This window comes from Suncus etruscus, chromosome 14, assembly GCF_024139225.1.
Source record: "Suncus etruscus isolate mSunEtr1 chromosome 14, mSunEtr1.pri.cur, whole genome shotgun sequence".
Taxonomy (NCBI): domain Eukaryota; kingdom Metazoa; phylum Chordata; class Mammalia; order Eulipotyphla; family Soricidae; genus Suncus; species Suncus etruscus.
Window position 1 is genome coordinate 61,989,764 of NC_064861.1, and position 12,840 is coordinate 62,002,603.

The window sequence follows — 12,840 nt, forward strand, 5'->3', positions numbered from 1 at the left end:
CACATGTGATAGCATCAACTACTGTTTGCTCACACCCACTGGCTCTCCTCCACCTGGACTGCAGTGATAGTCCTTCCCAACAGGGAGATATTCCCACTGGCCTGCCCTTTCCCCAAGATAGGAAATGGGTACCATCAGCTCTGTAGAGGCCATCAAATCTAGCCCATCACATGCTTTTCTGCACTTGCCAAGTTTCTGAACAAGAATTCATAGACAAATTCTAGTAACAATGACCCCAGTCAAAATGAGATTCGAAGGGCTAAAGTGATATAGCACAGTGGTAGGGCATTTGCTTTGCATACTGCAGACCTGGGATGGACACAGCTTTGGTCCCCGGCATCCCATTTGGTCCCTCAAACTTGTCAGGAGCAATTTCTGAATCTAGAGTGAGGAATAACCCCTGCCGTGTGGCCCAAAAAGAGAGAGAAAGAGAGAGAGAGAGGGGGGGGGAGGGAGAGAGAGAGAGAGAGGGTCCTGATTGATAAGGTATTTGCCTTGCACACAGCCAACCAGGGTTCTATCCCTAGCATTACATATGGTCCCCTGAGCACTAGCTAGGAATAATTCCTTGAGTGTAGAGCCAGGCATAACTCATAAGCATTAATGAGTACAGCCCAAAAACCAAAAAAAATTTTTTTACGTTTTTAAACAAGATTTGGGCCTATTCAATTCAAATACTCAGGTTATAATCTCTAAATATCACTTATTAATTAGAAAAAAAAGACGAATTGAGGGCTAGTGAGGAATTGAGCCAGATACTTACAGTCGCCCCAAAGTAAGGAACCTCTCGGACTCCAGGGGAGGTGCCCAAACCACCTGACAAGAGTATAGAAAAGGCGGGGCCGGGTAGGTGGCGCTGGAGGTAAGGTGTCTGCCTTGCAAGCGCTAGCCAAGGAAGGACCGCGGTTCGATCCCCCGGCGTCCCATATGGTCCCCCCAAGCCAGGGGCGATTTCTGAGCACATAGCCAGGAGTAACCCCTGAGCGTCAAACGGGTGTGCCCAAAAAACCAAAAAAAAAAAACCAAAAAAAAAAAAAAGAGTATAGAAAAGGCACCCACTCACTAGCAGAGAGGCAATTTGAGCACTAACATGCTAAAGAGTTCAGAGTACAACAAATATAGTAAAACCTCTAAGTGCTTTATGACACTAAACAAAATGGCAAACAAGGCCAGGAATATGCTTAGTGGTAAAGTGTCAGCTTCAAATGTGTGACATTCTTACTTTGATCCCCAGTAACGCAAAAAAAAAAAAAAGTAGGGCTGGAAAGATAGCATGGAGCTAGGGCATTTGCCTTGCATGCAGAAGGATGGTGGTTCTAATCCTGGCATCCCATATGGTCCCTGAACCTGCCAGGAGCAATTTCTGAGCCTAGAGCCAGGAGTAACCCCTGAGCGCAGCTGAGTGTGACCCAAAAACAAAAAAAAAAAAGTAACTGAAGTCAGAGCAATAAGACAGCAGGTAGGCTGCTTGTCTTACAGGCGGCCGACCCAGGTTAATAGCCAGCACCACATATGGTCTTCCCACCAAAACTTGCCTTGCAGAAGGACGGTGGTTCAAATCCCAGCATCCCATGTGGTCACCCGAGCCTGCCAGGAGTGGTCTGGAAGTAGAATCAGGAGTAACCCCTGAGTGCTGGTGGATGTGACCAAAAAAAAAAAGGGGGGGGGAGGAAAAAAAGTAGCCAATCCTGGGGTTGGAGCAATAGTACACGGGTTAAGGCACTTGCCTTACATGTGGCCAACCCAAGTTTGATCCCTGGCATCCCATATGGTCTCCTGAGCACTGCCGGGAGTAATTCATGAATGCAGAGCCAGGAGTAATCCCTGAGAACCACCAGATATGACCCAAAAGCAAACAAACAAACAAACGAAAGTAGCCAACACAGGTCCAACCTCTGGCATTGCATATGGCTCCCTGAGCCCTACCAATAAGTAAGCCCTGAGCACCACTGGGTATGGTTCCATTTCCTCCCAATCAAAAACATATCACATACCCCCTCCCCAGCTCAGTGCCAGGAATGAAACAATAGTCCATTCTATATGTGAAATGAACAAAAAACTTTCAAGTCACAGATTACAAGGGCTGGAGCAATAGTACAGTGGGTAGGGCATCTGCCTTGCATGCAGCTGACCCCGGTTCAATCCCTAGCATCCCATATGGCACCCCAAGCACTGACAGGAGTGATTTTTGTTTGTTTGTTTGTTTGTTTGTTTTGGGCCACACCTGGCGGCGCTCAGGGGTTATTCCTGGTTCTGTGCTCAGAAATCACTCCTGGCTCAAGGGACCACCTGGGATGCCGGAGATCTAACCCGCATCCATCCTGGGTCTGCCCAGGAGTGATGCTTAAGTATACAGCCAGGAGTAATCCATAAGCAACACCAGGTCACAGATTACAGTTCCTCCTTGTATCTCAGGGCTACCCCCTCTTCCCACAAATTCCAAGCACAGATCCAGAAATAATGAGAGCCAGAAAGAGCTTCTGAGTCACCTGGCTCTGTGCTCTCAGTTCAGCAAAGAGAAAAGACCTCTGCAGGGTCTCACATGACAAAGAGTGGGGGTCGTGAGGTAGCAGATGGCCTTACAGACTCAGTTAGCCTCACATTATAACCTCTCTGCTCCTTCCCTTGAAAGAGGGGAGTAGACCGGAGTGATAGCACAGGAGTAGGGTATTTGTCTTGCAAGTTGTCTTGCCAACCCGGGACAGATCTGAGTTTGATACTCGGCATCCCATATGGTCCCCCGAATCTGCCAGGAGTGATTTCTGAAGTCATGTTCTCTAGGAGATTGATTAAGGTTTGATTTCCACTGAGCTCCCAGACAGAAAAGGCAGATCCCATTCCCTTATCCGATTAGGACAGGGGGAACAGTTCTAGGTATAGAGATCCACAGGAAATAATTCACACAGTGAAGAGGTACAAGAGTAGTTTCAGGAAATCCAGTGCTCAAGCAAGGAATTCAAACCACCCAAGCTTTCTGCTCCTAGGATGGAGCACAGCTCAGTGGAAGAAGACAGAAGAATAAGCCTCTGCCTTCCTCAGACCCCTGCTTTTACTGATAAGAATCAGGTACCACTACCCTAGAGTGGGAGCAGAATACCAAGTAAGGAATAATTCAATATACTATCACCAGATTACACCCTAGGGTGGAGTACAATTATTGATTAGGGTAGGATCAGTAACCCAACATCTCCCCCTATTTGACTTATAAAAACAAAATAATTCATATCCAAGATTATGGCATATGCTTCTAAAGAGAAAGGTTGGCAATATTTAGCAAAAGGCACAACAAACGTTTGGAAAAACATAATAAACTTTTGGCCTAAAAACAGGGTATTCCTACCCATGAAGTATCTTGCCTTAGTGCTATCTGCAGTCTTCAGGCACATTAATTTGTCTAACCCTAAAGTCTTCTTCAAGGTCCTTGGAATATTTATCCTCAAAGACAGTTTGAAGAGAGTTGGGATAGACTCTAATTTCCAGAACTTTTATAGGTAGAGAGAGGGAAGACCAGACTGTGACTAATTGGTGCCAATCCAGGGTCTTGTACTGGTAGATTATCAATTCCTAGAGTAGTTGCAGAGAACCATGCTGGTCCCAAGATTCAGGAGTAAATGACTGATGTTCAAGTCAAGTCACCAAGACAAATGTTCAGAGTGGAATGCCCTCTGTAGTAGAAAATTATTGAGTCTTCATCCTTAAGGGACAACAACTCCTCTTAGTTTATAATATTTTCCAATTTTAATACACCTATGCAAAAGAAACAGTGCCATAGGATTCTATTGCAGCCTATGGGAAGAAAATAAACCAACAGATCCTATCCTGGCTCTATCAAAAATACAAAAAGACTTAACGGTACTATCTATACTCTTTTCTAAGAATTTCAACTTGCATATCAAAATAAAAAGGGAGGAGGCTGGAGAGATAGCATCAGGTAGGACGGTGGTTTGAATCCCGGCATCTCATATGATCCTCCCTGAGCCTCCCAGGAGCGATTTCTGAGCGTAGAGTCAGGAGTAACCCCTGAGCCCTGCTGGGTGTGACCCAAAAACAAAACAAAACAAAAAAAAAAAATAAAAAGGGTAAGCATAATATGCCATAGAGCATATACATGTTAAAGAGATACAATACACTTAAGAATTATACAAAGACGGGCCAGAGAGATAGCATGGAGGTAGGGCATTTGCCTTGCATGCAGAATATGGTGGTTCGAATCCCTGCATCCCATATGGTCCCCTGAGCCTGCCAGGAGCAATTTCTGAGCTTAGAGCCAGGAATAACCCCTGAGCGCTGTGGGTGTGACACCCCCCCCCAAAAAAAAAAAAAAAAAAAAAAAAAAAAAAAAAAAACCTTTAAAAAAAAAAGGATGTATACAAAGAGGTTAATACATATCCCCTAAGTCTTTTGAGATAGTCTGAGGAGAGTAGATAAATTCTGGATTCCAAATGCAGTATGCAACGTAGTCTTGTGGAGTCTGGAAAATGGCTCACAGCATTCACAGATCAGGAAATGTCCTAGATCTGAAGCTCTCTCAAAAGTGTTCAAGAACTCATGTAACTACGACAGCAGCAGCAGCAGCAAAGTGATGACATAGAGCAGGAGACTTTCATGTAGAATGAACATGCGAACTGGTGCTGCCTGAGTCCTGCATTCCATGCAGTGGGTGGTCTGCAGCAAGTTCAGCTGGGTTGATTTATGTAGATCCCACAAACTCTTACTGGATCAGTACTGCAAGCACCAACACTGCCACTATGGCAGCATCTTCCCGGAAAAAAAAATGGTCATATACAAGAAGGAAAGACTAAATACAGTATGGACAGACATTACATATAATAGACAAACATTAAACATAGAGGTGGCCACCACACACACTCACACTCACACAATAAGTTAACCAAAAATCCAGGGGCCGGGCGGTGGCGCTAGAGGTAAGGTGCCTGCCTTGCCTGCGCTAGCCTTGGACGGACCACGGTTTGATCCCCCGGCGTCCCATATGGTCCCCCAAGCCAGGAGAAACTTCTGAGCGCATAGCCAGGAGTAACCCCTGAGCGTCAAATGGGTGTGGCCCAAAAACCAAAAAAAAAAAAAAAAATCCAATGAAATGGATCCAAAATAAACAAAAGAAAAATCAGCTGAAATGGTAAAAAACGCTTCAAAACATAATAGCCAGCAACCTAGGTAGGAGAAAAACTTCAAACTCAAAAAAATGTCTTCCAAATGTCGAGTAAAGAAGATCTGAAAGAGAATTACATGTACAATACAAGTATGGAGATAAATAATGAACAGTAACTCTATATCAAGCAAAGATGAGGAGCACTGAAAAGGGAGTCCACATCTAAAAGTATCATTTTGCCAAAATTACACATTCAAATTCCATCCTGAGAACTAAACTAAGAAAAATAAAGCAGCAATATTAGAATATAAAACTAGGGCCCGGAGAGATAGCACAGCGGCATTTGCCTTGCAAACAGCCGATCCAGGACCAAAGGTGGTTGGTTCAAATCCCGGTGTCCCATATGGTCCCCCGTGCCTGCCAGGAGCTATTTCTGAGCAGACAGCCAGGAGTAACCCCTGAGCACTGCCGGGTGTGGCCCAAAAACCAAAAAAAAAAAAAAAAAAAAAAAAAAGAATATAAAACTAAAAACTTGTTAGAGTAATAAACTTTAACAAAATGATATGCAGAAACATTAATAAGCTACGAAAATCCTCTTTTGGAAAATCCCTGTGTAAAAAGAAAGAATATGATTATATAAAATTCACAAGTAGCTACAATCTTGGAGAGTAATAAAAGCAAGATAAGATTCACCATAAATGGTTGGTTCGAATCCCGGTGTCCCATATGGTCCCCCGTGCCTGCCAGGAGCTATTTCTGAGCAGACAGCCAGGAGTAACCCCTGAGCACCGCCAGGTGTGGCACACACACACAAAAAAAAAAGATTCACCATAAAGATCAGCATTTTCAAACCCTTTCTACAATCATGCCTGTGGAGAAAACCATAGAACATTAGTAAAAGCTGGAAAAGAAGGGAAATGATAAGTTGAAAAAAAAATCACATCATTCATAGTAGGTCTCTGAACAGTGTAAGCTGCTGTGGATTTCACTGACATGTTGGGAACTTTTTGGATCTTCTTGTCATCAAAATTGATCCAACGTTGTCTTGCAGCAATTTTGCAATATGATGTACAGTGTCTGTAGTGAACTTTACCATAATGGTTTGAAACTGATGATAAGTTGTATTTCTCAATCCTGTCTTTATACTCAGGGGTGAATTCTGCTAAATTGAGGTATTCTAAAGGAAAATCCACATAGGTATGCAGTTTTGTTTTTTTTTTTTTAATTTTCTTGCCATCAAAAACAAAGTGTTTCAAATGTATTATCAGTACTGGTGGCAATTTCCATATATGTGTTTTCTTCAAAAAATCTCTCAGTGTTGCAGAAGTTGCAATGCACTTTGTTGTTGTCTCTCAACTCTCCTTCTTTAAAAATTTCAATAAGGCAGGGGCCGGGCGGTGGCGCTGGAGGTAAGGTGCATGCCTTGCCTGCGCTAGCCTAGGACGGACCGTGGTTCGATCCCCCGGCTCCCATATGGTCCCCCAAGAAGCCAGGAGCAACTTCTGAGCGCATAGCCAGGAGTAACCCCTGAGCATCACAGGGTGTGGCCCAAAAACCAAAAAAAAAAAAAAAAAAAAAATTTCAATAAGGCATTCCTGTTATGTATATTTATCTGTAGATGTGACAGACAGGGACAAATGAAGAAACATCTCACAAACCTCAGACTTTTGGTGGCATGTGAGGCGCTGAAGTAGATTTAAACTGTCCTTGAAAGAGAGCGTAAATAACAGACTCATGAACATTTTTCTGTTCTTGTCCTTATTGTTTATCATTTTCAGTGTCCATAGGGCTTTACCTGTCACAGAACTTTCTTTTAACAAATAGGCCATCTTTTAACAACATAGGCCATCTATGAGAAACATCAATAGTTCATGAGGATCCTGCTGATTGTGTCCAGCAAACTGGCCATTAAGTAGGCCAATTGTTGTTTTGAAGCTTTCAGGGCTAATATATCTATGATATCCATTTCCCATGGTTTTGATGATCTGGCCAAATTCTTCTGCTAAGTTCCCTTCATGTCCCTGAGGATTTTTCCTGTTAACATCCTTTTTATAATAATCTTGATAAAAATACTGAGTCAAGTCTGAAATATTTTACAGACATTGAAACACTGACTTCATGTAGCAAGAATTTACTACATATTGGAGCCCAGTTAGAATAGGTTCTCCTGTCTTTCCTGTTGTATCCTGGAGTTGTAAGGGCTTATCACCATTATCAGTCTCACTCAAGTTGTGGGACGTGAGTGTTAAATCTTTGTTACCTGTCCTGAAGTTTCGGCAATGTTACTGTTGTCGGTCTTTTGAGTATCTTGTATTTGATCTGAAGGAGAATTTATAGTCATGGTAGTCTGTACCTGATCATTTTTTGTGCTTGCCCAATTTCTGACGAAGCATAATGGGACCCAAAATTTCTTGGAAGGGTTGTCATCTGTAGAAACATAGGCATATCCTCTCCCACTCAGGAGGAGATATCCAGTTATCCATTTATCATTCTCCTAATCCAAACAGGTGTATGGATTGTTTCTTGTTTCTGAATGTCTTCTTTAAAATGTCTTCGAGCTGCAGTGTAAATTTCCCTTTGGGGTAAATTTAAGTAGTTTAATGTTCAATGATAGCAAGTCTATTGGTGGCAAACCTCTTTTTCTATTTTTTGTAATTGAGTTTAGTTGTTCTTTTTGTTTTGTTTTTGTTTTTGTTTTTTAATTTTGGGTCATACCCGGCGGTGCTCAGGGGCTACTACTGTCTCTGAGCTCAGAAATCATCCCTGGCAGGCTTGGGGGACCATGTGGGATGCCGGGATTCAAACCACTGTCAGTCCTGGGTCAGCTGTGTGCAAGGCAAACGCCCTACCACTGTGCTATCTCTCTGGCCTGTAACTGATTTTTTTTTTTTTTTTTTTTTTTTTTTTTTTGGTTTTGGAGTGACACTCGGCTGCACTCAGGGGTTACTCCTGGCTCTATGCTCAGAAATCGCTCCTGGCAGGCTCAGGGGACCATATGGGATGCTGGGATTCGAACCACCATCCTTCTGCATGCAAGGCCTTATCTCCATGCTATCTCTCCAGCCCCCATAATTGAGTTTTTAAGGTTCTGTGAGTCCTTTCCAAAATGGCTTGTCCATGACAATTATGAGGAATCCCCTTCAGGTATACTATCTGCCTGTGGACCACAGCCAATCTAAAGCAAAAACTTTGCACAACACCAAGCCAATCTGTTTGAAACAAGGTGACATAATCCATGCAATTTCCATCTTAAAATTTCCAAGAGAGATTTCCAAGAAAGCATTTCCCTTTCTGTTGATGAGGGTTGGGTTGCAGTCTGTTCGGGCTCCAGATGAAGAGTCACATTCTCTAGGAGACTGGTTAAGGTTTAATTCCCACTGAGCTCCCAGTTCCCATTCCCTTGTCCGATTAGGACAGGGGGAACAGTTCCAGTAGAGATCCACAGGAAATAATTCACACAGTGAAGAGGTACAAGAATAGGTTCAGGAAATACAGTGCTCAAGCAAGGAATTCAAACCACCCAGGCTTTCTGCTCCTAAGATGGAGCGCAGTTTCATGGAAGAAGACCAAAGAGAGTCCCTGCCTTCCTCAGACCCCTGCTTTTACTGACAAGAATCAGTAAATTCCACCATAGGGTGGAAGAAGAATACCAAGTAAGGGATAATCCAATAACTATCACCAGATCACACCCTAGGGTGGAGTACAGTTATTGATTAGGGTAGGATCAGTAACCCAACAATTTCTTTTTTCTTTTTTTTTTTTTGTTTTTGGTTTTTAGTCACACCCAGCAGCTAGCTCAGTGGTTAATCCTAGCTCTGTGCTCAGAAATTGCTCCTGGCAGGCATGGGGGACCATATGGGATGGCAGGAATTAAACCTGGGCCCATCCTTCATTGGCCACATGCAAGGCAAAGACCCTACCACTGTGCTATCACTCCAGCCCTATCAAGAATGATTTCTGAGCACAGAGCCAGGAGTAGTAACCCGAGTGCTGCCATGGCTCAAAAACAAACAAACAAACAAAAGGGGGGGGGGGGAGAGGAGAGCAAACAGTGAAGACCTGGAGACTTGGCAGGCAGCTGGGGGCACTGTGTCAGAGAGGAGGGTCTCTCTGAAGGTGACAGATGGGGTAGCTGGGCATCCTCTCTGGCACTGGAAGACCCCAGTCCTGCACATCTGTGACATGGTATTTCTCAACTGTTTCCAAACCATGGATTCTCATGTTATGTCCCATTTATGTGCCGGGGCCTACCTATAGGGGTGCCATACACCACAGGTTGAAAAATCCTGGCAGAGATTTCTCAAAGATTCCATCAGCCCCATACTCTGAAGTGATGCATTTTGTTGTTGTTGTTGTTCGTTTGTTTTTTGGGAGGGGGTCACACCCGGCAGTGCTCCTGGCTCTACGCAGAAATCGCACCTGGCAGGCTCAGGGGACCATATGGGATGTCGGAATTCGAACCACCATCCTTCTGCATGCAAGGCAAACACGCCCTACCTCCATGCTATCTTTCCAGGCCCTGAAGTGACGCCTTATGAGGAAATCAGTATGAATGCCACAGCAGCTGTAACTGGGCAGAAGGGACAGAAGTTCAACCCAGCACAGCCAAAATGGTTCCAAGATAAGCTGGTCATGGTGGGGCTGAGTCTTCAGTTTTGGACCACACCTGGTGGAGTCTGGAGAACCGTGTGGTGCCAAAGAAGAGCCTTGGCCACAACCCATGCAATGTGTCCTAGTTCTCTGAACTGGTTCCCCTGCCCTGAGTCTTTGATGGAAGAATTCAGGGAGCGTCAAGAAAACAGAAGGGGCAGGGGGGCAGGTATAAATGCTAGTGAAATTGAGAACGACATTTACCTAGCGCTGCTCTGTCCTTGATGCTGGGATAAAAAAAGTTTGTCACAGTTCGCAACCCTATGAACTAGCTGGTGTCATTATGCCCAAGGAAGAGCCAAAGCCCATGCTATTTAACGTCATGTCTAAAGTGCTCCAGTACCTGGCATCTAACTTCAAGTCCACCACAAGAGGTGGGACAAAAGCTAGGAACAGAGTTTTGGAGAATGTGTGAGGAAATAGAAACAAAATACGGGGAGCCCTGAAAGTCACATGAAAGGTCAGGGGAGTACTGTGTGTCAGATGTCATGCCTAGACAGGGATACACATGGAGATATCATGCGGAACAAGAGGGTAGGAAAATATTGGGACATGTTTAGGAAGGAGATAGACAGGCTGCTTGGAAGATAGGGACTTTGAGTCCCAGAAGCTCTACAAAAGGGAGAGAGGTAGGCAGCAGCAGGAATGGGGAAAGGGCAGAAGGGAAATATTTTTCCCCTGTGCCATTTGGTCATCAAAAATATTCACCTTCCCATTTACAGAAAGATTTTCCACAGGCCGCAGAATAAAATTCAAATTCAGTGGCAGCCAGGCCCTGCCCCAGAAGGTCACCCCATTTTGCTTTACCCACAGAGAGGACAAGAGGGTTATTGGCAAACTCCACAGCTGCTCTCACGTGGAGAACTGCTCTTTTTTTTTTTTTGGTTTTTGGGCCACACCCTGTGACGCTCAGGGGTTACTCCTGGCTATGCGCTCAGAAGTTGCTCCTGGCTTCTTGGGGGACCATATGGGACGCCGGGGGATCAAACCGCGGTCCGTCCTAGGCTAGCGCAGGCAAGGCAGGCACCTTACCTCCAGCGCCACCGCCCGGCCCCGGAGAACTGCTCTTAAAGCACATTTATGTTAATATCAGAAAGTCTTAGTTTCAGTACAATTCATGTGTTAAAGGTACTTATTTTCACAACATTGCTCTAAGTTTGCAATATAAAGAACTGCTTTCTCTCTTCACTTCTCCATCTCTCTTTATTTTATTTATTTTATTTTATTTATTTATTTTTTGGTTTTCGGGTCACACCTGGCAGCGCTCAGGGGTTACTCCTGGCTCTAGACTCAGAAATTGCCCCCTGGCAGGCTCGGAGGACAATATGGGATACCAGGATTTGAACCACCATTCTTCTGCATGCAAGGCATCTCCATGCTATCTCTCTGGCCCCATCTTTCTTTTTATTTTTATGGAACGAATTTGCATGTCATCCTTGCACGGAGGTCATGCTAGTTTTCTCTATATCATTTCAATTTTTAGTGTAAGTGAAGCTGAAACGAGCACTCCCCCGCATTCATGTCACATTTTTCTTTAATTTTGGGGCCATCCCCTGCAGTGCTCAGGACATCCTAGGTGGTTTTGGAATTAAATCCAGGCCTCCTGCAAAGCAAGGGCTCAGTCCTTTATCTCTCTGTGCAGTGAGCCCATTGATAACCTCTATGATATTGTGATATGAAAACTTCCCCCAAAGAATGAATCATCTGGCCCTCTTCCTCTCTAGAGAATAACCACCAGCCAGCTCCCCTCTACTAACACTATCACTTGGGGGTCAGGAAGAAGAACTTATAGTGTGGTCACTTGCCCTAACCACCACCTCACCAGAGGAGGAGTGGGCAACCCCATTCGGGACCTTTAATTCAGTGCCCCAAATGCAACTAGCTGTACCTCGGGATGACCAATTTGGGCCATGCCTATACCGAGAAGGGGTGCTCAACCTCTCCCACTCTTGAGCTAAGAAACTATCCCAACGGGCATCCATGTTGCTGCCAGGGTTGGGGGTGGTGGGGTGTGGGGAGGGTTTAGCACTGATGTCCTCACATTTGTGCATGAAAACTTCCAGCCGGTGCAAAGCCCCATCCTTGGCTTCTCCCCCAAATATGAACTTTGGAGGCACGTTATTCAAGTCAAAGGCTTCAACGATAGGAGGGAACCTTGGGCCAAGAGGGGCTCAACAATGTCCCCGAAAGCGCAAACCCCACCCTAGGCCCGGCCAAGGAAAGGCTTATATAAAGAACCAAAGGCCTTGACGTGTAGTGTCCACAGGGCGCTTGGTGGCTCAATGCTGGGAGGCGGCTCTCAGGGTCCATCTATCTGGGCAACGAAGCTGACAAGGGCACTTCTCGACCCCAACAACCCACCCGAGAATCCTCTAGCTAGATGCTCGGCGGGGATCACGGGGTGTCGCCCCAAAACAGGAGAGAACGAATCACTGCGGTGTTTAAGGCCCTGTTGGCCTCTGGGCCCTTAGCCGGGCCTCAGCTGGGGCGAGATCATCACTTCCGGCGCATCCACCATCAATCAAACCTCCCTCCCCGAAACCCAGAAAGGCCTGTCAACCCCCGGATCGGACTCCCAGACATTCAGGCCTCGGAACCCGCAGGCCTGGCTGGGCCCATCCATTCGTCCATCCTCCTTGCCGGCCCTGCAGCTCACCCTCCAGCGTCTCGCACTGCACCAGATTGAGGTAGTCCGCCTGGCTGAGCACCCCGGCCTTGAGGCCGCGCACCAAGCCCTCCAAGTAGCCATTGTCCACGTTGAAGAAGAGCTCGAGGAAGTACGACATGGCTGCGGTGGCGAGCTGGCTGGACCCGACCCGAGCACCGCGAGCCCCCGTTACGCAGCGCGGTTCCGCGATCAACTGACGCGGCACCCCGGGCGAGCGCATCAGGTGACACGTACGCGGCTCACGTGATCGCCACGGGGCGGGGCTAGGGAGTGGTGCCCGACTTCCGGTTGGCTTCGCTCCGAGGCACTGCGCAGGTGTCAAGCGAGGCCGGCCTTCTGGCGCCTGCGCGCTAAAGGGAAGGTGAGGCTCCTGCCCCTAGCTAGAACTGAGTGCAGGATCCGAGACCGGCCG

The 12,840-nt window shown here is 45.9% G+C and overlaps 1 protein-coding gene and 1 pseudogene across 1 annotated transcript in view; both read right to left on the reverse strand.

Annotated features, from left to right (window-relative positions):
• The window catches only part of ATP6V0D1 (ATPase H+ transporting V0 subunit d1), a 47,825-nt gene extending 35,170 nt beyond the window's left edge, over positions 1-12,655 (reverse strand). Inside the window, exon 1 of the mRNA XM_049786425.1 lies at positions 12,417-12,655. Coding sequence (XP_049642382.1) covers positions 12,417-12,648 — 232 coding nt within the window. The 5' untranslated portion in view covers positions 12,649-12,655. The remainder of the gene's footprint in view (positions 1-12,416) is intronic.
• LOC126029285 (uncharacterized) lies at positions 11,167-11,267 on the reverse strand (annotated as a pseudogene).
• Positions 12,656-12,840: the final 185 nt, after the last annotated feature.